The sequence below is a fragment of the Python bivittatus genome, unplaced genomic scaffold (assembly GCF_059951505.1).
Source record: "Python bivittatus isolate LINGU-HERP-01145 unplaced genomic scaffold, Pbiv_v1 ctg000610_np1212, whole genome shotgun sequence".
NCBI lineage: Eukaryota > Metazoa > Chordata > Lepidosauria > Squamata > Pythonidae > Python > Python bivittatus.
Genome location: NW_028277088.1, coordinates 39,631,788 through 39,659,680, shown reverse-complemented (window position 1 = coordinate 39,659,680; position 27,893 = coordinate 39,631,788). Strand labels below are relative to the sequence as shown.

The following is a 27,893-nucleotide window of genomic DNA, read 5'->3' as shown; positions in this document are numbered from 1 at the left end:
AAGGCATAAAAGCAGTACTCTCACATCCTCACTAGAGAATTACATCACAATCATCATGATTACTGAAGTAATTTGGAAGGATTTCCAGTGGGAAAAGAATGAAAGTAGGCAACATAATGAGATCAAATGTGAAGACAAGCCAGAAATGACAACGCTATCAAAAACTCAATTTCTCAAAACTTTTGACTTTGCATATTAACTTTATCAAAACTAGCAAATCAACGTGAAGACCTTTAAGCAACTGAAAATATAAAAAGTTCTGTTGGGCACATATACAATAGGATTCTGCACAACATCAGAGTGGCAGATTGCATATTCAATCCGGGTCTCCCACCATTATTTCTAAAATTTAAATGCCAAGGTCTGTGCAGATTGAATCAGTTACACATTTTCACCAAACATTTCCTCTACATGTATTTATCCCTCAACTAAACACACTGGCAAGGGGATGGAGCTGTAAAGGAAAGATGGAGCAGAGTTTAGCATTCCATCATCTACATATCCTTTCAAAAATTTCGCTCACATTATCATCCTTCATTTTACCTCCACAGATTCATGTAAGTATGGAATTTAATGGACTGGAGTCTACCTATTTATTTTATAAAAATATTTCTAATCTGTCCTATATTAATAAGTCTCAGGGCAGGATACAATCAATAACATAAAACAACCCAAAAACAATAGTAGCTTATGGGCCACACCAGAAAAGCAAAATTCCATAATAAAATATACATGAAATACTGAATTAAGACTTAACTATGGTCATTAAGGTTAAAAAAAAAGGGGGGGGAGTGAAAACCCAGGTTTTTGCCTAGAGGCTGCAATAAAGCCAATATTGGCACCAGATTAGTCTCCAGATCTGGACATTGTATCTGAAAATCTTCATATAATATGCTTCTCTCAATGATAGGATAGAAAGGAGAGTTTCTAAGGGAAATCTTAACATTCATACAGTCAGAGAAAAATATTCCCTCACTACTGTTCAAAGGTTGTAAACATCCTAACACTTTAAAATTAGTCTACAAGTTTAAGGGCATATTGTGTAGTCATTTAAAAAGTGACATTTCTGAATGATATTCCAACAACAATTTAGTTGTCATTAGAACTGGGCTAGTCTTTTCTTTGTTTGATTTAGAACAGACTCATAGTAGGCTTAAGCCTGATTTAGATCAGAACTAGAGTAAGTTCAGATCCATTTTTAGTTGAGGTCCACTGTGCTCCCTGTAGCATCCTGGGAACACCATCACACTCTACAATAACATTCAAATCCAAAACTGACTGAAATATGAAGCAGCTTGAGACGATTTCTCAATCTCAGTCCAGTATTTGTTGGCCTTATAACTACCACTGAAATCAGGAAGCCTGGAAACTTTTTCTCCTGTAATGCCATAGATTGAAGAATATAGTCATCCATTAGCATGGCACTCTAGGCTTCTGTCCTAAAACTATGGCCCTTCTCAAGTTTTTTTTGTTTTCCCCTACTACCATTTTGCTAATCACAGTAAGTCTAGGGTTGTTTGTTAAAAAACAAGTAACACAGCAACAAAAGAGGTCAGGGCAGAATAAATATTTCATTCACAAAATATGTGATGGAAGAGCAGAATATGTATATTTTTTGTCAGATTCTATCACCCTATTTGAAATATGAGCTTTGCCACTAATTAAGTCTATCACTGTTACCTATTTTTTGTCTAAAGAATGATAGATGCAATTTTTCCCAACCTGATGCCCTCAAAATGAGCTGGAGTAGAATTTCCATCTTCCTTTAAAACACATTTTCCAACCTATTTGGAAAAATGTCCCCCAACTTGGTATCTTTCAGATGCTGGATAACAATTCCAATAATATCTAGCCAACATGGTAAATGGTCAAACTATCTGGAGATGATGAGAGTAGAGTGAAGGTCATCAGGAAGACATCAGGTAAGAAATGTCTGTTTCAGAAAGATTAATATTGGACATCAGCTAAACAAAATAAATACCCAGCAGAGATGACCTCATATAAAATGACTGCAAACCTAGTGATTAAACTACTGAAGTATTTTGCATATGGGCATTTTAAAAAATTTGTAGGAAGCTAAATAAGCACAATTGCAATATTATTCTGAAGACAAAATAAATCTGAAAATCTTTGTCTTATAATGATACAGAGTACAAGAGATATAAGGGTTTGTTTTTATTACAGAATGTCACGATTCTGGAGCAGCTCATGGGCCCAAGTTTAAAGTTTTCTTCTCTAAAGAATGGAGCAAAAGACATCCAGGCATAAAACATGGAACAAGGCTTTGCTCTCGAAGAGTTTTATATTTATATGTAGGAAATCAATTTGTATCACCAGTCATATCGTTCAAATCAGATGACACTGTGTGGTTAGAAGGTAATTTACTTGGCTGCTGAAGCAATTTGATAGTTGTTCTGATTTGTGATTTTCATTTTGTTTGTTAATGAAAAAAATTAATGAGCAATGTTACTGGAAGTACAACTCCAAGCACCAGCATTATTAAACATGCTTTCAATATACTGTACATTATGTTGATTGCACTGCCAGAGCCTGAACCTTTGCTACACAAACCAGTCAATCAAACTGATGTGGAATTTTCAAGGAGGACTTTTGCACTTACCTTTGCACTGATTTGTGTTTTTGTCTAGGATTGCTTTTGTAGATACAATTTTTCCATACCTAAAAAACAAAAGGGGAAAAAAATTATATATTTTTTTCTTTATGTTATTGTAGTTTCAATCTTATTCAGTTATCTAACACAATTAAGACACAGAAGTAGATTTTACTGCTGACAAAAAGTGCGACATTAAAAGCACAGAATGCAAACTCTATGGTTATGCCCAGCTTGCTACATTTCTGTATTTCTGGTCTGACTTTCCAACACTACCTTTCTTGGGTGGCTAATTCTGTCAGTTACTTATTTGATTGTCAACAAAGAAATCAAACTGGCTGAAAGCTTTTGGAGTTTGAACTAATATGTTCAGATTATGTTGAGAGTCAGGTAAAAGTGAGATGGGCAGCTATATAAATTGAATGAAAGAATGAATGAATTATACAAGATTAATCAGGGACTCTTGTTTGTTTAAATCAAAGAATTCTGTTCTCTTAAAAGCTGGCCCTGAAGAAGAAGAGCATAAAGAAACCATTTGGTAGACAGCCAGAAAGGAGGCATGCATTTAAGTAATTATTTAGTAATAAGGGGGAAAAATGAGCAAGAGAGAATGACAACGTTATAGAGACTGAACAAATAATCTCTTAGAATTTTTGTTTTTTTATTTAGAAGAGACTTGGAAGAAGACTTGGAGCGAATCTGATCTAACATGGATAAAAGCCCATATTAGGGATTACCTCATGGTGATAAGGGTGACAAAATATCAATATTACTCCACCTTTATTGTATCTGCTGATAGCTGCCCAGCAGCCCTTTTCAGGGTGACCCAGCCCCTGCTAGGTAGGGACGGCCCACAGGACCATCTGCAGGGCCATATGAGGAATATTTGGGCTATTTGGCTGATAAAATTGCTCAAATACACACCAAGCTGAACTCTAATTGGAAAGTTCCAGCCAAAGTGCTGGAGGGTGGCAAAATCTGGGTGATTTTAAGGAACTGGATATTTTCTCTGCAACGTTAGTCTGACCACCTGTTTGTTGGATCCAGGCCTGTAGTTGGGCCCAGGAGGTGGTGTTGGCCTCTTTGAGAGAGAGGGGAGTGCCTTCTGCCTTGAAGGAGGTACTGGCAAACTCTATCCTCAAAAGACTATCCTTGGATACAACTATTTCGACAACTGCCCTGACTCCAACCTTCCTTTTTCAGGGAAGTTTGCTGAGAAGCTAGTCAGATTGCAGCTGCAGAAAAAAGTGGATTATCTAGACCTGTTTCAGCCAGGTTTCAGGCTGGGATTCAATACAGAACAGCCTTGGTCACGCTTGTTGATAATCTATAGCAGAGCCAGGGTAGGGGTGGTGCATCTATCCTTGTACTCCTTGATCTCTCATCAGCTTTCAATACTGTATCCTTCTGGACTGGCTTTGGGGGTTGAGAATTGGAGACACCATACTGTGGTGGGTCTCTTCCTTCAAGGATCATTCTAGTCAGTGTTGGTGGTGGGAGTAGAGGTTGCTCCCTAGACCTCTCCCTTGTAGGGTGCCACTAGATTTGACACTCTCTCTCTTGTTCAATATCTACATGAAACTGCTGGATGAAGCTAAATACATGTTTCAACCTCAGGCTGGCCAAGTGACACTGTTGAAGCCCTGGTCCAGTGCCTGCAGGCTGTGAATGGGGAGAAACCGACTACAACTTAATCTATTAAGACCAAATGGCTGTGGCTACTGGGACTGCCTAGGTCTGGATGTCTTCCATCTTTACTCCTGGAATACACTTCCCCATTGTTAGCCTTGTGAGATAGTCCAGTCAAGAAGTACAAGCAAGAGTATTAACTGTCTTTATTGTAAATTACATTAACAGAATCATGCAAGTCTGACAGTACCCCTCCTGTCCCTCACTTTTACTGACCCAAAAACTGGGGGGGGGGGCTTCTAAAATGCTTTTGTGATCCCTCCTCCTTTGAACTCAAATTTTGTTTATCAAACCAATGTCTAGGCTGTGACGCTTTCTCCCAAGGTCATTCCCACATATATTATACCCATTCAGAAATGGTATGCAATCTGGGGACCCTCTTGGACTCAGGCCTCCTGCTTAAAAAACAGGTAACAGCTGTGACCAGGAGGGCCTTTGCACAGTTCTGTCAGGTGCACCAGTTGCATTCTTTCCTTGATTGGACAGCCCTCCAGACACTCATACCCTCTTCATTTCACAGCTCCAATATTCCAATGTGCTGTAGACAGGGCTGCCCTTGAAGCTGCACTGGTCACCAATAATTAAATGTATTACCTTATATACTTGCATATAAGCCCATCCATGGATAAACCGACCCTTCAATGTATAAGCAAAATACTACGAAAAATGCAGCACCTGCAGATAAGCCAACCCTTGAAAATTTTGTATGTTTTAATTTTCACAAATGGCTTACCCATGGGCAATCCATGGATTATCCATTTTTCATGGTATTTTGGTTAAAAATTCGAAGGTCAGCTTATCCACAGATGGGCTTATATGTGAATATATCTGGGACATATAGGTACTTCAAAAAAGTAATACCATATATCAGTGCTTCCCAAACCTGGGTAAATTACTCAAATTGGGTGAAAGTGGTTTTTCTTTGGGTAACGACACACAAACCCATTCACAACAGGGACATTTAAACTGACTAAAAGATTGTCACATGTACTAAATATATTTGAAAATCTCCTATTAAGATGTAAATCAATGAAATTACCAATGGTAATTTGTTGAAATGACATAAAGATCATTCAAAAGTATTGTTTTAATAATACAGGTAGTCCTCAAGTTACATCGGTGCTAAAGGAAGGGACTTATGACTGGTCCTTGAAGTTCCAGCCATTGCAGCATCCCTGCAGTCACGTGAACAAAATTCGGGCACTTGGCAACCATCTTACACTTACGACCAGTTGCAGAGTCCCGTGGTCACATGATCACCATTTGAAACTTTCCCTGCTGCTTCCCACAAGCAAAGTCAATGGGGAAACCAGCAGGGGAGGTCACCAAGTCACTCAAGAAAGTCTCCCCCACCCACTCTGGCCTTTCTTCACTCAAATGCATGCACTGCGCCCTCCTTCCCCCCTTCACTTGCACATACTGCACCCTCCTTCTCCCCTTCGCTCGCTCACACCCACACCATCCTCCCCCCTTCACTTGCTCACATGCACACACCCACCAGTACCCTCCTTCCCGCCTGAGTTTTGGGTAATGAAGGAAAAGGTTTGGGAAGTACTGTCATATATACTCGCAAATAAGTCCATTTGTAGATAAGACAAACCCAATTTTGGGGGTGTATTTTGGCGCCTAAAATTCTCGGCTTACCCATGAGTATATCTGGTAGTCATATATACTGTAATCTAATTAAGGACTCTCAGCAATTCATAGATATAGACATACACAATTAAAACTTCAATGGTAAAAAATTTTAAAAAGTAGAAAAACAACAATAAAATAACAATAAACTGCATCAGTCCCAAATTTTCTATGAAAGGACTCTGTTTTAAGCTCTTTGCCAAAGAGAGGAAGCAGCCAATTTAATTTAAATTGGGAAGCTGGTCCAAAGCCCTGGCGCTACCACTGAGAACCAAAAGTGCCTCTTGGACTCAGTACCTTTCACCTCCCAAAAGTTGGGAACTACAGACTGCTTCTCCCAGAAACACTATGTAAGTCAGGCCAACTCTACCTGGGGGAACGTTGTCTTGAAGATAACCTAGTGCCAAGCCATAGATGGCTTTATAAGTGAAAAACAGCACTTTAAACTGCACCCAGAAGCTTATTAGTGAGCCACTGCATTCTGGATCATTTGCACTTTCTAAATGGTTTTTAAAAGCAGCCCTGAGTATATTAGACTAATCCAGATAGGTAGTGATAAAAGCATAAGCCATGCAGCAAGGTCTTCCCTCCTTAGGTACAAACTCCAATTGGTGCACCAGCTGAAGCTGGGCAAGGACCCCAGACCATGGCCTCCACTTGCTGTTCAAGCAGGAGCCATGTGTACAAAAGGACCCTCAAGCCAATGATCTGCTTCTTCAGTGGTAGGAACCTCCCATCAAGAAAACATTGGACCACACTGAGAGCCCCAATGGAGAAACAGTAGCTCTGGTCTTGCTCAGGCTCTACTTTACTCATTTTTGTCCCATTCAGACCCATTCAACCTCCAGGCATCAAGACTTCAACAGAATCTTCAGCATGATCCAATGTAGAGATTTATGCTGGGTATCACCAGATGGTCAATACCGAAACCAGATTGATTATGTACTTTGCAGCCAAAGATGGAGAAGCTATATACAGTTAGCAAAAACAAGACCAGAGCTGACTGTGGCTCAGATCATGAGTTTTTATTGCAAAATTTAGGCTTAAATTGAAGAACGCAGGGAAAACCACTAGACCACTCAGGTATAACTTAAATCATATTCCTTGTGAGTACACAGTGAAGGTGATGAATAGATTTAGGGGATTAGATTTGGTAGACAGAGTGCCTGAAGAACTATGGATGAAGGTTCGTAACATTGTATTGTCGAAGGCTTTCATGGCCGGAATACGATGGCTGGTGTGGGTCTTCCGGGCTATGTGCCCGTGTTCTGGAAGTTCTGGAAACACAGAGATACTGGACAACACCAACAGCCACTATACCAGGCTATACTGGGAAGCCATTGAGATTCACAAACACCAGCACAGTTTCAATAAAAAAGAGGAAAGTCTAAAAATCAACAAAACCTGGGTACCAATCCTGAAAAATACAGCCTGCAAAAGGTCAACGAATTCAGCTCAACCACCAGGATGCGTGAACAATTCACACAATGAACATGCTAATCACCCTCAACAGCCACTCCTTAACAACTTAATAGAAAAAACCCTGCCTAACCCCCAGGAAGATACACACATATTCTGACACCAAAACAAGCAGCCAATTGTTAACCCCCACCCCCACCCCACACACACACCCTTCAGTCACCCTCGCTGATCTCTATAAATACCCACAACAGGGTCATAACATCCTGGGCACAGAGAGAACTGCTCCTGTCTGTGCTCCTGCCCTCTGAAGATGCCGGTCACAGATGCTGGCGAAACATTAGGAAACAAAACTTCCAGAACACGGCCACGCAGCCCGGAAGACCCACACCAGTCATCGTTCATAACATTGTACAGGAGGCAGCAACTAAAACCATCCCAAAGAAAAAGAAATGCAAGAAAGCAAAATGGCTGTCTGATGAGGCTTTACAAATAGCTGTGGAAAGAAGGAATGCGAAAAGCAAGGGTGAAAGGGAAAGATATAACCAACTGAATGCAGATTTCCAGAGAATAGCAATAAGAGATAAGAAGGCCTTCTTAAATGAACGGTGCAAAGAAATCGAGGAAAACAATAGAACGGGGAAGACTAGAGATCTCTTCAAGAAAATTGGAGATATCAAGGAAACGTTTAGTGCAAAGATGGGCATGATAAAGGACAAAAAGGCAAGGACCTAACAGAAGCAGAAGAGATTAAGAAGAGGTGGCAAGAATACACAGAAGAACTATACAAGAAAGATCTTAATGTCCCTGATGTCCATGCTGGTGTGGTCACTGACCTTGAGCCGGACATCCTAGAGAGTGAAGTCAAGTGGGCCTTAGGAAGCATTACTAACAACAAAGCTAGTGGAGATGACAGTATTCCAGCTGAGCTATTTAAAATACTAAAAGATGATGCTGTTAAAGTGCCGCACTCAATATGCCAAGAAGTTTGAAAAACGCAACAGCAGCCACAGGATTGGAAAAGGTCAGTTTACGTTCCAATTCCAAAGAAGGGCAATGCCAAAGAATGCTCAAACTACCGCACAATTGCGCTCATTTCATGTACTAGCAAGGTTATACTCAAAATCCTACAAGCTAGGCTTCAGCAGTACGTGAACCGAGAACTACCGGATGTACAAGCTGGGTTTCGAAGAGGCAGAGGAACTAGAGATCAAATTGCCGACATTCGCTGGATCATGGAGAAAGCACAAGAGTTCCAGAAAAACATCTACTTCTGCTTCATTGACTATGCAAAAACCTTCGATTGTGTGGATCACAACAAACTGTGGCAAATCCTTAAAGAGATGGGGGTACCAGACCACCTTACCTGTCTCCTGAGAAATCTGTATGCAGGCCAAGAAGCAACAGTTAGAACCAGTCACAGAACAACTGATTGGTTCAAAATAGGGAAAGGAGTACGACAAGGCTGTATACTGTCACCCTGCTTATTCAACTTACAAGCAGAGTACATCATGAGAAATGCCAGGCTGGAAGAATCACAAGCCGGAATTAAGATTGCAGGGAGAAACATCAACAACCTCAGATATGCAGACGATACCACCCTAATGGCAGAAAGTGAAGAAGAACTAAAGAACCTCTTGATGAGGGTGAAAGAGAAGAGTGCTAAAGCTGGCTTGAATCTCAACATTAAACAAACTAAGATCATGGCATCTGGACCCATCAATTCTTGGCAAATAGAAGGGGTAGAAATGGAAGCAGTAACAGACTTCATTTATCTGGGCTCCAAGATCACTGCAGACAGAGACTGCAGCCATGAAATTAAAAGACGCTTGCTCCTTGGGAGGAAAGCTATGGCAAACCTAGACAGCATATTAAAAAGCAGAAACATTACCTTGCCAACAAAGATCTGCATAATTAAAGCTATGGTTTTTCCAGTAGCAATGTATGGCTGTGAGAGCAGGACCATAAAGAAGGCTGAGCGCCAAAGAATTGATGCCTTTGAATTGTGGTGCTGGAGAAGACTCTTAGGAGTCCCTTGGACTGCCAGAAGGTCAAGCCAGTCAATCCTAAAGGAAATCAACTCTGACTGCTCATTGTAAGGATTGATACTGAAGCTAAAACTCAGATACTTTGGCCACCTAATGCGAAGAGAGGACTCTTTGGAAAAGACCCTGATGCTGGGAAAGATTGAAGGCAAAAGGAGAAGGGGACGGCCGAGGATGAGATGGTTAGATAGCATCACTGAAGCAATGAACATGAAACTGAGCAAACTCCGGGAGGCCGTGAAGGACAGGATGGCCTGGCGTGATATGGTTCATGGGGTCATGAAGAGTCAGACACAACTTAACGACTGAACGACAACAACAACAAAATCATCAGCATACTAATGATATCAATCTCCAAACCGTTGATTAATCTCCCCAGATACCTTCATGTAGATAATAAAAAGTAGAAGGATAAGGACCAATCCCTGTGGTATTCCACAAGGATATGATCATAGGGCCAAACTCTACTCACCCCATTGACAAAGGACAGAACCACTGCAACTCACTTCCTCTATCCCCAATCCTCACAGATGATCCAGCAGGATACCATTCAAGTCCCAACAAAGGTCATGCACTAGTGAGACCAATACTATCTCCATATGTTTCCTCTAGGGTGCTTCACAGGTGGTCCCTCTTCTCCAGCTGTCTCAACAATCTTTCCTAAAAGGGAAAGTTTGAGACCAGGAGGTAGTTATCTAGCACTTCTGGATCCAAGGAGGCTTTTTAAGAACAGGGTACACCTCAGCCTCATTCAAGACTGCTGGTAACACTCTCCCTATAATAAGGCATCAACCATCCCATTTATTTGTTAGATTTATATCCTGTGTTTTAAGAAGAGTTCAAGGCTGCATAAATAGCATTCCCTTCTATTTTTCTCCATAACAAATGTCCTGTGAAAGAGAATGACTGGCCCAAAGTCACCCAATGTACAATTACCTCATACAGCCCATTACCATATCACACAATGCTTGGGTCAAAATGGTTCGATGAACCCCATTTCAGTAACAGTGGGGCAAAAAAGTATTTAGTCAGCCACCAATTGTGCAAGTTCTCCCACTTAAAAAGATGAGAGAGGCCTGTAATTTTCAACATAGGTATACCTCAACTATGAGAGACAAAATGGGGGAAAAAATCCAGAAAATCACATTGTCTGATTTTTAAAGAATTTATTTGCAAATCATGGTGGAAAATAAGTATTTGGTCACCTACAAACAAGCAAGATGTCTGGCTCTCACAGACCTGTAACTACTTCTTTAAGAGGTCCCTCTGTCCTCCACTCGTTACCTGTAGTAATGGCACCTGTTTGACCTTGTTATCAGTATAAAAAACACCTGTCCACAACCTCAAACAGTCACACTCCAAACTCCACTATGGCCAAGACCAAAGAGCTCTTGAAGGACACCAGAAACAAAATTGTAGACCTGCACCAGGCTGGGAAGACTGAATCTGCAATAGGCAAGCAGCTTGGTGTGAAGAAATCAACTGTGGGAGCAATAATTAGAAAATGGAAGACATATAAGACCACTGATAATCTCCCTCGATCTGGGGCTCCATGCAAGATCTCACCCCGTGGGGTCAAAATGATCACAAGAACGGTGAGCAAAAATTCCAGAACTACATGGGGGGACCTAGTGAATGACCTGCAGAGAGCTGGGACCAAAGTAACAAAGGCTACCATCAGTAACACACTACGCCGCCAGGGACTCAAATCCTGCAGTGCCAGATGTGTCCCCCTGCTTAAGCCAGTACATGTCCGGGCCTGTCTGAAGTTTGCTAGAGAGCATTTGGATGATCCAGAAGAGGATTGGGAGAATGTCATATGGTCAGATGAAACCAAAGTAGAATGTTTTGATCTAAACTCAACTCGTCGTGTTTGGAGGAGAGAGAATGTTGAGTTGCATCCAAAAAACACCATACCTACTTGAAGCATAGGGGTGGAAACATCATGCTTTCGGGCTGTTTTTCTGCAAAGGGACCAGGACGACTGATCCGTGTAAAGGAAAGAATGAATGGGGCCATGTATTGAGATTTTGAGTGAACACCTCCTTCCATCAGCAAGGGCATTGAAGATGAAACGTGGCTGGGTCTTTCAGCATGACAATGATCCCAAACACACCGCCCGGGCAACGAAGGAGTGGCTTCGTAAGAAGCATTCCAAGGTCCTGGAGTGGCCTAGCCAGTCTCCAGATCTCAACCCCATGGAAAACCTTTGGAGGGAGTTGAAAGTCCGTGTTGCCCAGTGACAGCCCCAAAACATCACTGCTCTAGAAGAGATCTGCATGGAGGAATGGGCCAAAATACCAGCAACAGTGTGTGAAAACCTTGTGAAGACTTACAGAAAACGTTTGACCTCTGTCATTGCCAACAAAGGATATATAACAAAGTACTGAGATGAACTTTTGATATTGACCAAATACTTATTTTCCACCATGATTTGCAAATAAATTCTTTAAAAATCAGACAATGTGATTTTCTGGATTTTTCCCCCCATTTTGTCTCTCATAGTTGAGGTATACCTATGATGAAAATTACAGGCATCTCTCATCTTTTTAAGTGGGAGAACTTGCACAATTGGTGGCTGACTAAATACTTTTTTGCCCCACTGTAAATTAAAACCTATTTCTAATAACAGTACTTAAATCAGTCCTGAAGAGCTTTTTTTAAATGAACATATAAGGATTAATAGTCATAATGAAGTAGGTTTTAAGCAGAGATTGCAATGCCATAAGAGAAGCAACCAGATTCAATTTAGAGTATCATGCAATAAATGAGCTTCTCAAAAGCTTCTTGTAAATAGAAGAGAAGTTTAGATTATTCAGCATATTTCTTCTGAACCTTACAGACGGCATTTGTTAATTCCAAGTAGCACCTCCCCTGGGAGCTACTAACAAATCCAAATTCCTCATTTTGAAGTCCCATGGGGAGGAACCATCTCAATTGCCAAAATGGCCTTGTCTAGTTAGCAGAGCAGCTAAGTTGGAGTGGAGTTCCCTAACAGCCGAAATGCCTTCTCTAAATTCTATAGGGGAAAGACACTCCAGGTTTATCAGTCCTCTAACAAGGCAAAGTCTGAAATGAGGGTTTTTTTATTCCTAATTTTTAGCTTTTTAGAGAAATAACAAGACAGTAAAACAATACTAATCTTTTGCTTCCTGTTATTTTCTAGTTGATGTAAGCCACTACCACTGCTGAAATTAGTGGGAATGAGAGCAATGGTGCTGCTCCTGAATGATAAAGCAGAATTGTCTAAACTTCTGGGTTATCAGTGCTTGTGAATGAATCCCATACCTTTTAGTGTGTTTTAGAATTGTTCCCTTTTACCTCTGCTCCCTCAGATAAGACACCTTCACAAAAAGCACTATGTTATGTTGCCTTTAACTTCAAACTGTAAAGAGCAGCAAACCAATAATACCAAGCATTCCATCTAAATAATATAGTAATGAGAAATATAAAACAAAGCAGTATGTTTCAAAGCAGTCCTGAAATAAAGAAAAACTCTTAATAAATTTATTTCTCTGTAAATTCTGATGGTAGTCAAAACAAATTATAAACACATATTTTGTAATTATAAACTAAACCACAGAAAAAATAACAAATTCCAACCATTAATGCAGAGGTTCTTAACTGTGCATAGGGATCCCCCAAAGTGTCATGAGCAAGTGGGGAGGGGATCCCCATTTTTTAAACAAAAATCTGATTAGCTGTGTACACATTAAGTGGGAGATCTATCAAAACTTGTTCTGTTCTTCACTTTGCCTGTGCCAGCCCCAATAAAAAGCTTGAGAACCCTTGTGATACGTGGATTAAAATGTAATTATTTGAAGTCAATATTGTATTTACATTTTCCCCAACCATAACCCCAATGAAACCATTTGTTTTATTCATGATGGGATCAGGCAAATTCATTTAACATTTAGAGGGTTGTGATTCCACAAAGTTAGAGAAGCCCTGCTTTAATGTGTGTGACAACCAGCAAGCTTTCTAGCTATCAGAATGAATGTTCTCTCTATACCTGAACTTTAGCAAGTACAGAATTGATTCTTGTAGTGCTTTTCACTCATAAGTGTCACTAACACTGTAACTTATCTAATTGTCCTCTTCAGTCATCTTCCCCATCGATATTAAATTATCCCCATATCATTTTTATTTAAAGTTCTTTCACTTCCTCCCTCCCTCCCCCATTTTCTTTCAGAACTGAGGACTCATTTAACTCTTCTCATATGACAAATGAAGAGGCAAATATGGTTTTTATTTTTTTTTTAAGTCAGCATGTACCTTTATATGCCTTGCTCTGTCACTCAACTCTAGATAGGTGTACTTGGTGTGTGAGTTTTAACACAGTGATCTGTCCACTGGGTCTTATACAAATTCTAATTAATTATCTTAATACAGTATATATTTCTGGAGTATATCTACTATCTCAGCTTCACATTATAACACAGAAATTCCATAAAAATTCTGGCCAGTAGATACATCTGAAATTTTGAGATCATACTGTGGACACTATGGTTTCTGTGGGAGGAAGACCCTGGCTATTCATAAAATGGCTGTCATACACAGTCAGTTACAGTATACAAAGGTCAAATGGGGTACAGAGGCTGAGTGGTCTGAAGGAGAAGTCTACTGATGCCCATGGGCATGATATAATTTCTTAAAAAAATAAATCTACATTGTTCTAATCATGGTCTCAAAATCACCTCTGAACATGACTTTTTGAATGCAGTATCTCCATGGTAATGAATTGAAATTCTTTCAAATAAAAGTTATAAATAATTGCAGTACCCACAGCATTAAATCACATCTGTTCTTAAAGTTGAGTTTTGCTATACAAATGGAAATTCATAATTTCATAACTTTCTTTAGATTATGATTTTCTGGAATACTGAGGGCTCCCTTGTTATCATATGCAATATAATTTTAATTCTATCCATACAAAGATAGCAAAAGCCTATTACACTATGAGATTTTACATACAAATTAGGTGTTTGGGTATAAAGCTCTGAAGAACTGGTCTAATCCTTTGTTTTCTAATAGTGACATTAAGTGTTTTTTAAAAAAATAGTTCTCTTTAATTCTTATATATTTAAAAATACCACATCTATTCGGTTTAAATTTTGAATTAGACTTCAAATGAGTTGTGACAATGTTCTTGTAGCAAGACAAAGTAGGTAGAGTGTACTTAACATGAGACTGTCAGACTGTCATAATTTCACCTGAAGCCAACTCTTCCAAAGACAAAGATGGGCCAAGCAATCCCACTGCATATTCTGCTTGAATTAAGCTAGGCTTAATACAGGACCTGGGACATAAGAAATCCCTACTAGCCCAAGATCTCTATCAAAGCTTATTGGAAAGCTGAATATCAGAAGAGTGCTTGATTGCAAGGGAGAATACTTCAGGAATGAAGGACTATTCAAGAGTAGCTCAACATTCTGGATGCACATACAACAAATTCAGACTTAATGAGCATGAGCCTGAGCTGAGTATGGTGGGTGGGCTACAGCATCTAATATAAACTAGCTAATCACTGGAAACAATATCTACTTTCTGTGATCTTGCAGGATCTGTTATTCCTGTATTGCTAATAACATTCTCTGGTGAATTGGTTCTCCATAGCCTAAATGGTAATCTTTGCTCTCATCTTCACCTTTCTGAAACTCAACTAGGATTTGAATGGTTTTGGCTTTTGAGTTCTGGTCCATTTTTTTTTATTCTATTGTCCTATGTACAGGTAGTCCTTGCTTAATGACCACATGGAATTTAAGTTGCTAAGCTAAGAGAATCATCATGTAACCAGAACCGATTTTACGACATTTTTTGTGGTGCTCATTAAACAAATCATGTGGTTCCCCATCGATTTTGCTTCCCGGAAGCCAGCGGGAAGGTTGCAAATGGCATTCCTGTGACCTCAGGGCCACTGCAACACTGATCATAAGTCACCTTTTTGTGCCATCACAACTTTGAATGGTCGCTAAATGAACGGTCGTTAAGCGAGGACTACCTGTACTGTATCTCTTTTGTTAATTTTCTATGTATGTCTGACCATGAGTAACCCAGAGTCCACTGAAGTTGGGCAGCCAATAAATTTAAATAAATAAATAATAACATTTTCTGAATTAGACCTCCAACTATATACATAAACTTCTATCTATTTATCCATCCATAAATCCATCCATCCCTGTCTTTATCATGTATTCATTGTTGTGATAAGGAAGGTACCCTCAGGGTCGAACCAGCCCGTGCCCCGAGGTCCTTCAGTTCTGAGGTAACCCACACCCAGGAATAAACAGCAACTGGAAAATTAGGTCCCTTTTCTGCTACTGCTGAATTGTTATAAACCAGTTTCTCCATTCCACACCAGCCCTCTGGGGAACTAGAAGAGGATTATAGAGGAAAATCTCACCCCACTCCAGGTCTGGCTAAACACAGAAAAGGAAACCAAACAAAAAACTTTTTGAGTCAGTTATCTCAGCCAAGCTGTGGTTGGTGCTAGGAAGCCCCCAGTCAACTCCAGGATTTAAATAAAAATAAACTTTACTAAAGGTGCCAGAAGAAGATAAGGTTCTACAACACAACACACAGTTAAAAAAGATAACATACAAAAAAAAAAAAGAACACCTTAACACAATGCTAACTATAGCTAAATAACTTTCAACTTCCCTGAAGTAACCCCTTCATCCAGGACTCCAGCCAATTCCCTCACAAAAGACATTCAAAACTCTTCCCACCCAAAATCTGACAGAACCCCCTTTTTTTCTTCTATTTGCTCTCAGGAGTCAGGTGACTCCCTCTAAGCACATAAGACTGGCTTGTTACTTAAAGGACCAGCTGCTCCCCACTGCAACTGTATTGATATACCATCCCTTCAAGAGCTCAGAGCTGTATGCCCTCACAAGTGAGTTAAAATATAAAATATCTAATTTTTTAAAAAATGAGCAAAATCACGAGAAGTTGCCAAATCCTCATTAGGACATACTATGCTAACTGTGCCAGAAAAGCTAATTGATCATTGGGTAGTGGGGCTGACTGTTTCAACTAAACTTACTAGGGAACTTCAGTAATCATGCAAATTAACTGTCTTAGTACATCAATACAGGTAGGCCTCGATTAGTGCAGTTAATAAATCCCATGAAATAATCACATTATTTGAATTCACATTATTCAAAGTGATATTTCTATGGAAAATAGGGTAATTGGTTTTAGCTTGTTGGAAATAGGCAATGAATTTTTTTAAACACAATTTTTTACATGTTTATTAATGAAATATAACAGTAAAAGATTAAAAGAATACACTTATAACTTAAATGTATTTTTAACAGTCACAGAATTAAATTTGTACTGTTTTCTTCTGATGGAATCTTTCTTTTCTACTAATCTTTGCACACACAAAGAATAGTAGTGTCTAAAACCACAATCACAATTGCAGATCTGCTAGTTTCAATTGCACTCACGCTAGTTTCACATTAACTGAATTTTGGGTCACCTTAAACCCAACCTGATATCAATTTACAATTTGCACTAAATCAAATTTCACATTATTCAAATACCCACTAATTGCAACCTACCAGTATCATCCAAGTTTCTTCCTTCCCTTGAAAGAGGCTTATATAGTCCTGTCACATTCTCATGGTTTTAAAAATGCTTTAGAATTTCTGTTGGTGGTATATAGATACTAATTAAGATTGTTTTCTGTATACATTTCTCTTGCACCCTGAAGTTTCACTGGCAGAAATATATATTTCCTCACTTGAAAAAAAGGCCAAAGGAGAGGAATTACTCACCCTCTGGGATTAAGTGGAAACATGGGAACTTGGGGAGGCTTTAAATGCTAGAGAGAGAATTCCACAAGGAAAAAAAAAAACAGGCACACTCCTTGGCTAAGTCATAACTAATGTGAATGCAAGTAGCACATCCCAACTAAGGACAACTTCAAACTTTTCTTCTTTGGGTGGAAAAATCAAGAGCTTAGGCCCACCTACATCAAGCTGAATGAGAATATTAAAAAATAAAAAGGCTTCCAGTTGTCATAACAATATGCAGAAGTTGGGGATTCAGATCTCTCCGGAGCTAAACTGGTAATATCCTTGCCTTTTGACTCCATTCTTGTTTAATTGATAAACAGAGTACTCTGTTTGTCTAAAGTACTGGCTAGTGGTGTCTCCTACATGAATTATAATGAGTCCAGAATTATGAAAACAGGAAGAACAGATTTTTGAAATGGCAGCAGACCAGCTGACAGTATCTACTGTCTTTACTCCAGATGCAAAGGAAAAAGAAATTAAAACCAAAATTCTTACTGCCTTAAAAGATTTCACCCATGATACCCAAACTTTTAGAATGATTATTTATGCAGATAACCCTAGTGAATCAGAAATTCAAACCAATTTTAATAAAAAAAGATCAGTATCTGAATCAAGAATTTGTTGTTTAAAATAAAAACTGGTGGTTGATTAATATGAAATGAGAAATACACTGTTTGAAAACTCTGACAAACAATTTGCAATTGATGTAGTAAAAGTTTTTAAAGAAAACAAAGATCATCAGGATGAAGTAACCACTTACTGGGACTTTGTCACAAAAACAATTTATACTTCTAAGCATTCTGAAGTAAGACCTATCAATGGAAGCTTTGTAATAAATCTTTATCAGATTTTACAATTACAGCTGGAATGTAAGTTGAAATTTAAGCTGCTTATCATGTGAGTTAATGTTTCATTCACTTCAAAAATCTTGTGCCATTGTTATAATATTTCTGAGATGTGCATTAGTTACAGCAAGTAAGAAATTTGAATGGAAAGCAAAAAAGGTGGAGTGAAACCTTGATTTAATGGATCCCCATTTAGCAGGCTTTGGATACAATAGACCAAATGTCCCTCTAGATATCACCCCAAAACAATGTATAACCAGCCACATCCAAAGAAGTCTGGTAAAGAGAGCCAAATTACTTTTTTCCTTAATTTTATATTATTTGTGTAATGAGATCATAAGGCAAATTATGCATATTGCCAGATATTTGGGAGTAATGGATATTTCCACTCTCAAATGGTCCATTAAAACAATATTTTACTGTAATAATTTTTCCAGATCTTCCTCCAGAGACAGTTCAGTAGCAGAACACATTCAATAAAGTTTGTCTCTAATCTAAACTCTTGTTTAGGGATCAAATCTTATTTCCTTCTTCCAGCAATTTTATGTTTATCCTTTGATAATTTTTAATATGTTTCTTCCTAAAATTACACATAATCAAGGTGCCTATTTAACTGCATGTTCATATTCAAGGAATAGTAAATGCCAGTAAAAGGCATATGTAAAAGGAAAAACTCTCCAGTCAAGAGTTATCCCATTGAGTTACAAGAAATATATTGTGTCCTTTACCCCAATATTATAGGAAATCAATAATGATTTTAAACATTTTCCCATGTAAGTGAAAACTGATAAAGTTCTTGCTGACTGTAGACACCATTGCTCAGTTACTTTGTTCAATGTTGATGAAAACACATCTGATAATATTAGGTTACTAAGTGAATGTACTGGATGTACTGTACATTCAGAAAAAGTGGAATCAGCAGTGGTGGTCTTGTTAGATGCAAAAAGGCCTTTGATATGGTACAGTGGAAATATCTGAAATAAATTTTGTTATAAATATGGATTCCCTCCTACCTTTTTTTACTAATTGGATCAGTAAGTGGTATTCTTCTCCCTCCGCTAGGGTTATCACAAATAGAATTAACTACTTACGTCTCAAGATGTCTCATAAACTTTCTTGCAAGGTTGATGTTGTGGGAAAAAATAGGAAGAGGAAGCATATGTATCCCTCCCTGAGCTCCTGAATAAAAGGTAAGTTATAAATCAAATAAATAAATAAATAGACAGCTGGAAGATATTTTGGGTATAAAAGTGGCTGGAATGAAACCAATCTTCTTATATGATGATACTAAACCCCACCCCCCGCACCCCCAAGGCATTTGGGCTTTCTGGCTAGGTTAGCTCTGCTTGTTAATGTTATATTAAATGTTATTATTTATGAGTTGGATTGTATTTATGGCTTTGGAAGTTTTTGTTAAACTGTAGTTGTTTTTAACACCTGTACCCCACTTACAGTCACTTTTAGAAGATGGGTGGCCTTATAAATTGTTTAAATAAATAAATTAATCGATTATGGTCTATTGATAATTATATATTTACTATACCAAAACTTCCTAAGAGGCCAGAGGGAAGGACCATTCTGTTGTCCATAGTCAAGCTATATTAGAGAAGTGAGAGTACAACTGAAAAGGCATGCTTCCAAGGTACCTGCAGATGGCAGTCCCTGAGAGAAGGGACTCAGAGCAAGTGTACTCAATCAATCTTATCAGCAGACAGATGTTACTGTCTGTTGGAAAGGCAACCCTGAAGAATGTCTGGACTCTGAACCATGAAGGCTCTTAATTGTACCCAGAAAGCAACTGGTAACCAGTGCAGCTCTCAAAATATAGGTGTTACATGGATGTACTTAGGCATCTCCATAACTACTAGAGTTGCTGCATTTTGGACCAGCTATAGCTTCTGAACAGTGTTCAACATTAGTACACGGTAATACTTCAACAGAGAGATGAATAAGGCATGAGTAACCATAAATAAAGCTTCCCACTTTAGGAAGCATTATAACTGGTGTGCAAGATGGAGCTATATAAGAGCCTCTTGGTCACTGATGAGTCCAGAAGGACCTCCAAGCAGGGGAGCACAAACCTGTCCAGAACTAATGACAGTACCTCTCTGGAGTTTGATGGCTTATTGAAGGCTGATGAGAGATTAAGCAACACATAAACAATATATAAAATCAATTCATATGATATGGTTCTGTCCCAATATTATCCAATTTTGGTTTAATAGCCATAAATTTATTAATGTGGCGTTATGAAGATCAATATAGTTTAAAAGTTGTGAATATATTTCTGAATTATGTACATACATTTGGAACTTATCACTTTATGAATAACAATGGATTGATGAAGCATAGGGCACAGCAAACCACTAAAAGTATATAGTCCTACTGGCTTTTCTTAAACCCCAAAGTCTGATTTGCAACCTATTTTTATAGTGATGTGGATTAAATCTGAGTTGCATTATCTAAAGAATCATAAAAACCCAATCTATACTTGCCATCATATTTCACATTAAAACATACATATGGAATATAGCTTACTAAAGCAGCACTTGTCTGCCAACACATTTTAATTCATGTCTTGTACCAAAATGCCATAGGGAATGTTGGCTATATTTTCAATTTAAGAGTAATTATATTTTAAAGACTAGATAGATAGATAGACAGACAGACAGACAGACTTACTTTATAAATAGGGTCCTAAATTCACTCAGCAAGCTGTTTGGTTGGATGGGAAACTCAATTTCCATGTTCCTATTCTCGTACTTTAATCTCTATACAATCCTGACTCCCCTGGGTTATTTTAAGTAACTTTTCCAAGATTTAATGACTGGCAATTTATATGTAGTTTCTTATGTTTCTTATATGATTTTGACGTTCCTGAGAATGAAATCTACAAATCAGTAAAGCAGAACTGTTTATGGATTTTTTTTCTCACTGAGATATGAAAGTTCATTCACTTGTTTGTCTAGCTACTGGCATTTGATCTCTTTACTCAAAAATATTAACTAGAGTTTAATCCTGCACTCTTATCTCATCAGTTTCAATTAACTGGTATGAAGAATTCTGCAGCATTTCAAAATGGAACTAGTCAAAACAATGCCAGGATTTCTTCCAGAATAGATCTACCAGTTTTCAATTCTCTGAAACAGCAGTCACTTTCTGAAGGAAAAGAGGAGGGGGTGCATTGTCAATCTTCTTTAATCCCGTAGCTTATTATTCCAAACATCTGCAGTCTTTTTCAGTGTTTGTGTGTCTTCTGTTACGTTAGTGTGCATTTCAGTACTATTTAATCAAAACCCCATTATGAGATATATTAATATATGCAAAAGGTAGTCCTTTATTTGTAGGAGTTACCACTCTGGTGCTCTCCAGATGTGCTTTACAAACTTCCCAATCAGTATACCCTATGCTAGTAGGGAAAATGGGAAGCTGCAGTCCCAAAACCATTTATGTCATTTATTTTTATTTTAAACTTTGCATCTGACCCTGTAAAACTAGGCTTCTTTGGGGTTGGAGAACAACACATGCAGGGAATCCTGCCTTCTCTTAATAACTATCAGGCTGAATTACCATAAAACACATATAAAATCCATTTGAACTGAATAAAAAGATACAAACAAATGATACATAAGACTAAACTTAAAAAGAATTGACTGAAACAAGATGCTAACATAAGTATCACAGGAAAAAAATCATAAAGATAAACATACCTTAAAACCTAATATACTGAATAATTCTAGGAGAACTAATAAACCCCAGAGAATAAACATATAGTTGCTCACATTAAAATCATAATAAAATATGTATAAAGTAACCTCTCTTTAGCAGAGAAGGTCCACTCCCACATAACCACCTCTCGTATCTCAACATCTGAGGACATTTAGAACAGGGAACTGCATCTGATGCTCTACTTCCAAGCCCAAACAAGTATGTTGGTTACAGGTTGTGAATTGGGCAATCCACTAATTGGCAACTTAATGGCAATTTAAAAAGTAAAGCCCATTAAAAACTGTGGGGCCTTACTTCTAAGCAGACCTGTACTAGATTGTGCTACCAGGCCATTCATTCTGTACTTTTTCTACCTTTTTTATTAGTATCTACCTTTTCCATTAGTTTCTCTGAAACAGAAAAAAATTGAAAACCAGCTATCGCTAGGGACCATCAGGAAACATATCACTGCAACTTAAGCATTTTGTAGAGTTCACTCAGAGTGCACAAGAAGCACACGTGACCCCACAGAACTTATTTTCATTATTTACAAATTATTACTGTGGAGGCATCATGGCTCTCTGTAGTAATAATTATTGTGCAGCTTCTAATTCCAGTGCTTTTCCAGATGAGGTGACTTCTTTAAAAAATATTTATAGGAACTGTATCACAGGAGGGATTCAGTTCATTAAATGTTTTCATTAACTCTCTTTCTTTTCAAGGCAAATATGTGAACCTTATCCATTTCCATTCATTCCAAGGAAGGAACTTGAAAAGGAATCAAACACATTTTTCTCTGATATAGTTTTTTTTTTCCCAGAGAAAACAAATCAGTTCCAACATAATTCTAATTTTAAAGTAGAAACATTCTGCAATTTGTGACCACTGTTTTAAAAAGAAATGGCTTGGCTTTACATTTCTGATTGACTGACATGATTCACATGTTACTTAACTATTTTAAGTAACTATGAGGTTAATTTTGGTTGTGATTTTATTATATGTGAATGTATTTTTAGACTACACTCTTTCTGAAGGGACATAAAAACATAATTATCTTCTCAAACTGAAGTCCTTCTTTTCCATAAGCTGCAAAATAAAATATAAATTACAGTGTTCCCATAACACTGGGATTTTTGACCCTTTGGATGCATTCATACATAACTCTATGCTAAAATAGCTAGGTTCTCGCATTATTCTAGGCCATGGTATGTTGACCAATCCATAATACCTTTATTCAGGCATAATGCTAAATCATAAATCATGGTTTGCATATAATAATGGAAGGATTCACAAAGTGTAAGACAAACTTTTTTAAAAACTTAAAATAGCTCCTTATTCCACATGGGAAACTACACCTGAAACTTGAACGAGTCTGTAATATTGAGCAGGGGAAATGGTAGATGGATTCTGTTTTTCCAAATTCTAATGTGACAAACTGGCTTGACACTGACTAGCATGCAGACTGCATGTTATCTATCAGATTGGAAGTTATCAATCAGATTTTCAAAAATGACACACTTCCTGCCTTAAATAATAAATCAAATTACATTTAAAAATCCTGAGATTTGTGAAAGAAAAACTTAGAAATAGAGATACAAATGCAATTTTAATGAAAATTTTATATGAACAGTGGTCAAATAGGAAGAGACAATTAGGAATACTGGATAGCAATAGGTCCTCTCATTCCCAAAATCACAGAAAACCTGTGATTGGAAGGAGGGCATTTAGGTTCATCATACAGATTTTAAAAAGGCTGAATTCGTATGCAATGTAGGAACCCAAACAAAAGCATCCCTGGCAAAGAGTTGTCCAACTCCTGCCTGAGTATATACTGTGACTGTGAGGGAGTTCACTTTCCTCGATAAATGGTTCTATTCCTGAACTGATTTTCCTATTAGAAAGAGCAGCAGAAGGCACCATTACACCAGATGAGAGCAAGAATATCTGGAGACAGATATTTCACTTCCCAAGCATACACCTGAACTAAGTAAAGGTAAAATCTCCAAGTCCAACTCAACTCTAGCTGACCTTATGGACATACCTATATAGTTTTCTTGCTGCCTTCTTGGAAGTAGTATGCAATGCTTTCTTCCAGGAAGTTCTTTCAACACTTCACTCTACCCACAGACCTTAGGTTTTCTAGACATTTTCTACTCCAATACTAACCAGGTCTGACCCTGCTCAGCTTTTTGAAATCAGCCAAGATTGTCTAGGCAGTAGACATATATAAATCAGTACACAGTTATGGCTGAAATACATTTTTCCAATATGTTTGCTGTATCTTGGAATTCAAGAGCTACATCTTATCTTAGAATAGATTGCCTAATCTGAGACTCCAGGGCCACACCAGGGAATTCAAGAGCTGTATCAATCTTAGAATAGAGTGCCTAATCTGAGACTCCAGGGCCACACACAAACCATGGGAGAGTTCCCAGACACTCCAAATTGTGCTTCCAAATTAAAATGTTTAAAGTGCGTAGTTACACGTAAAGCTGTAAACTAATATGTGGAGAAATGGACATGAAAGTGCAGATTCTTTGTGGCAGCCTTTTTAAATATAGTACAAAATGGGAAAGAATGACTAGAAGAAATGGCAATCACTGTAATCTACCTCTTCCCCACCTCTGTCACTTACTTGTCAGTAGGCATGCATTAGGTTTAAACAGGGCATGAGATTTTAGAAGGTGAGCTTTGAAAGGAGTGGCTGGAACTTCTATCTTATGTATTGGTTTAGCTAAATTGATTTCAAACAGCAACTTTCACCATTTTAACTGAATCCCATGCCAGTTAGCTTTGCTTGATTCTCCAGAAGCACGCTTCCCAATCTATTATTATAAGAGTCAATTATTGGATGTTTCTACCATATAGCTCCTTGTGCTCACAAAGCAATTGTTCCACAGAGGCCTCTGATGGTATGAGGGAAGAGAACAAAAACAAAATGATAGTTTACAGGAATTTGATCACTAAAAGTTTTTCCCTGAAATATCTTCAGCAGCATTATTCAGATTCATGTGCAGATCAGGATTTAGCTCATGAGTAGTTTGGGATTTAACTAGCCAACAAAATCCATTCTTTGTCAAATCTTGTGATGCAGTTCTTGGCCAGAATATACACTTGAAGAAAAATTTCTTTTGCATCTGTACATGTGTGTGGTGGGGGAGAGGGAGCGCTGGTTGTCCATATGATGAAAATTTGGGCCAAAATCCATCTCCACATCGGGCTGTCGGATGAACTTTGATGGTTCATTCTGGCTCCACAGACATATTGGTTACAGAGAAGTTTTATTAGACAGGCTCATATTCAGCTCCCTTGGAAACATGTGTCATCCTTGACACAGGAAGGATACAGAGGGAGAGAGCGTGGTAGCTGATTTGGTGGGCTTGAATATACCTAAAAATGTTTATTTATTAATCAAATTCATACACCACCCATCTCACTATATAAGTGACTCTAGGCGGCTTACAAGTAAAAGAAGTATAAAAATCTTTACAAATATATACAAAGCTAAAAAGCTAAATAAGGCATAGGGAGCTTCCTCAAGGTACCAACCACCCCCAGTGCTGTGAATATCCAGTGGGTCTCCATGCAAGTTGCCAGAGTCAGGTCTTAATGCCCTTTTGGAAGGCCCATAGAGAGGGGGCTAATCTCACCTCAGGGGGCAAGATGTTCTTAATCACATACATATGCATAGGTACACGTGTACCCAAAGCAATTCAGACCTATATCATATCCAAAATAATGCATAGAAAGAAACCCACACAATAGCCATCTGCATTCAAATGAGTTTTCAGCTGTATGTACATAAAACAACTTTTTCAAAGAGCCTTGAAAACTCCTACCCACTCAGTGCCAGAGCCAAGGATAAAATTTCAGTCCTGCATGCTATAATTTCCTGTCTTTGGCTAGTTTGCACCAGTCCCTAATGTTATATTAATGTCATTTTTGTGGGTGTGATTGAATTATCTACTGCATTAGAAGATCTAAGGGGCTTGGAGAGTGCAGACAGAGGTTACTCATTGTTAAGCATCAGTTGCATGCTCCTGATAGCAGTGCTAGAACAGAGGTACATTATGAGACAAAGAGCCTTTTGCTGTTGCCATCGGGCTTGAATAGGCAAATTCTGGGTACATAAAAGCTTCCATTAGTCAGCCTGGGGCCTCTTCAACCAAAGCCCATGGTGTACAATATTATTCAAAGCAAAGCCTCAGCATTCAAAGTATAATCTACTGGCAGCATGGGTGTCTGATGTCTGTATGTGTCTCTGTATGCACATGTGTGCAGACAATCATATTAAAAAAGATTTGTTATCCTGTAGAAATTAAAGGTCGCAAGAGCTTGAAACATATAGTAACTGGCCAATCAAAATAAGTGGACTAGAATCAGTCTATTAGTTAAAGCTATGATTTGAAGAAATATTTTAGGGAGGGGAGATAGAAGCAATAAAAAAAACTTACTGCTAATTGCTCATTACTAGTAGTATCATTCATTTGCTTTATCTGGCTGAGAACTTACTGAGAAAAGTACCTAACTTTTCTGTAGCATCTCAAGATTTAAAATATGGTTTGAAAATGGCCAGAGTTGTGTTTGGAACATATAAGCTATGATGGTGTACACACTTGCAGGATTTCATTCAGGGGTCCAATCATGTCCTGAACCATATTTTTAAAACAGGCTCCTCTACCATCTGACTTTGCTGCAAGAAATATTTGTAACTTGGTGGCTTTAGAGCAGAATTTATTGAAATCTGCTGCAATAGTAGCATTTTCTGGACTGCTTGTGCCATATTTCAAGTTGATAGCCTAAGACTTTTTGTGCAATGTCAAGCTAAATATTAAATATTTTGTCTTGAATTTAGGAAGCAAAAATGTTGCTTGGTAGCTGGCTTTTACTTGCATAAGTTTTCAATCCTGAACTTCAAAACTTTATTTGAGAGTAAAAAGTGAAAGATTTATACAATCTGAAGAGAAAGCACAAAATTTAGGACACATTTTTCAGGGTATGTTTTTGAATACTGTTTTCTAACACACACAGTATAATATATAAAGCATTTTAGTACCTTGTTTTACGAATATACACATATTTGCATATACTTTCCCTATCGAGCACATTAGAGAGATTAAAGATCTGAGACACAATAATTAGAGGAGTGTGAAATTGAACAGATAACTGAGTTGTGCTGTATGCGTTGATTCCAAAGTTAGATAATTAGCATTAAATTGCAACTACATAATCTTTTGCCCATTCTTAGTTAGGCTGAACATTTTTGTAACTATTATCCCTCATTAACTAATGAGACCAATATGGAAATTGATGTTGTGAAAAGATGTTATTTATCTCCTTGGTCAAAATATGCAACTGTCATTCAGGGGACTTGCAACTCCATATTCATATAGAACATTATTGAATGTAAGCCTATTCACTTTCTCATACATTTTATTTAAAACAACAAATACACAATATTTGTGTACACATTTTCTTTTTCAGTGATCTGCAGAAGAGCAAAAATCTGCCACATGCCCCCTGCCCACCATAAAGCCACACTGCACTTCCAAAATTTTGTTCATTGCTGCCTCTTGTTCTCTTGCAATCAGAATTCTGCCAAATATCTTCCCAGGCAAGCATAGCAAATGAATCCCCCTAGCTTTTACTCTTGTTCCCTTTCCTTTTGTATAAGGGAACAATAACAGCGCTCTTCCAAATATCAAGTATGATGCAGTCTTCAAATCCACATTAAACACAGCTTTTCTATAAGCAAACTTTACACACAGAATTCATTTTATTTTCACTTGTCAACATAGCACTATCTCTAAAATATTCCTTCCAGCATTTCTTCACTTCAGGGTTTCCTGTAATACTTGTTAGTTAAGATAGAGAAGGCATTGATTAGGTTACCAATGACACACAAACATTCCTGCTAATGGTACTGGCCAATTTAGGTACATTTCGGCCAGTATAGCACAAATGCAACAGAAGCCCAATTTTATATCAAGCATGCTCCCACTATTATATGCAAGATGGGATCCTTCTTCTACAGAATAGCCTGCAGCCAAAATATATAAAATTTTATTACAAGCTAAAAGGAGGGAAGTTCAAAATAAAGATTGTATGAAAAAATGGGGGGAAAATTTTGGCTATAATA

The 27,893-nt window shown here is 38.0% G+C and overlaps 1 protein-coding gene across 4 annotated transcripts in view; it reads right to left on the bottom strand.

Annotated features, from left to right (window-relative positions):
- RBMS3 (RNA binding motif single stranded interacting protein 3) overlaps positions 1-27,893 on the bottom strand; it is a 609,805-nt gene that overhangs the window by 388,375 nt on the left and 193,537 nt on the right. For all 4 annotated transcript variants that reach the window (XM_088150839.1, XM_088150837.1, XM_088150836.1 and 1 more), the window contains one exon: positions 2,621-2,679. In XM_088150839.1, the coding sequence (XP_088006965.1) occupies positions 2,621-2,679 (59 nt within the window). The remainder of the gene's footprint in view (positions 1-2,620; positions 2,680-27,893) is intronic.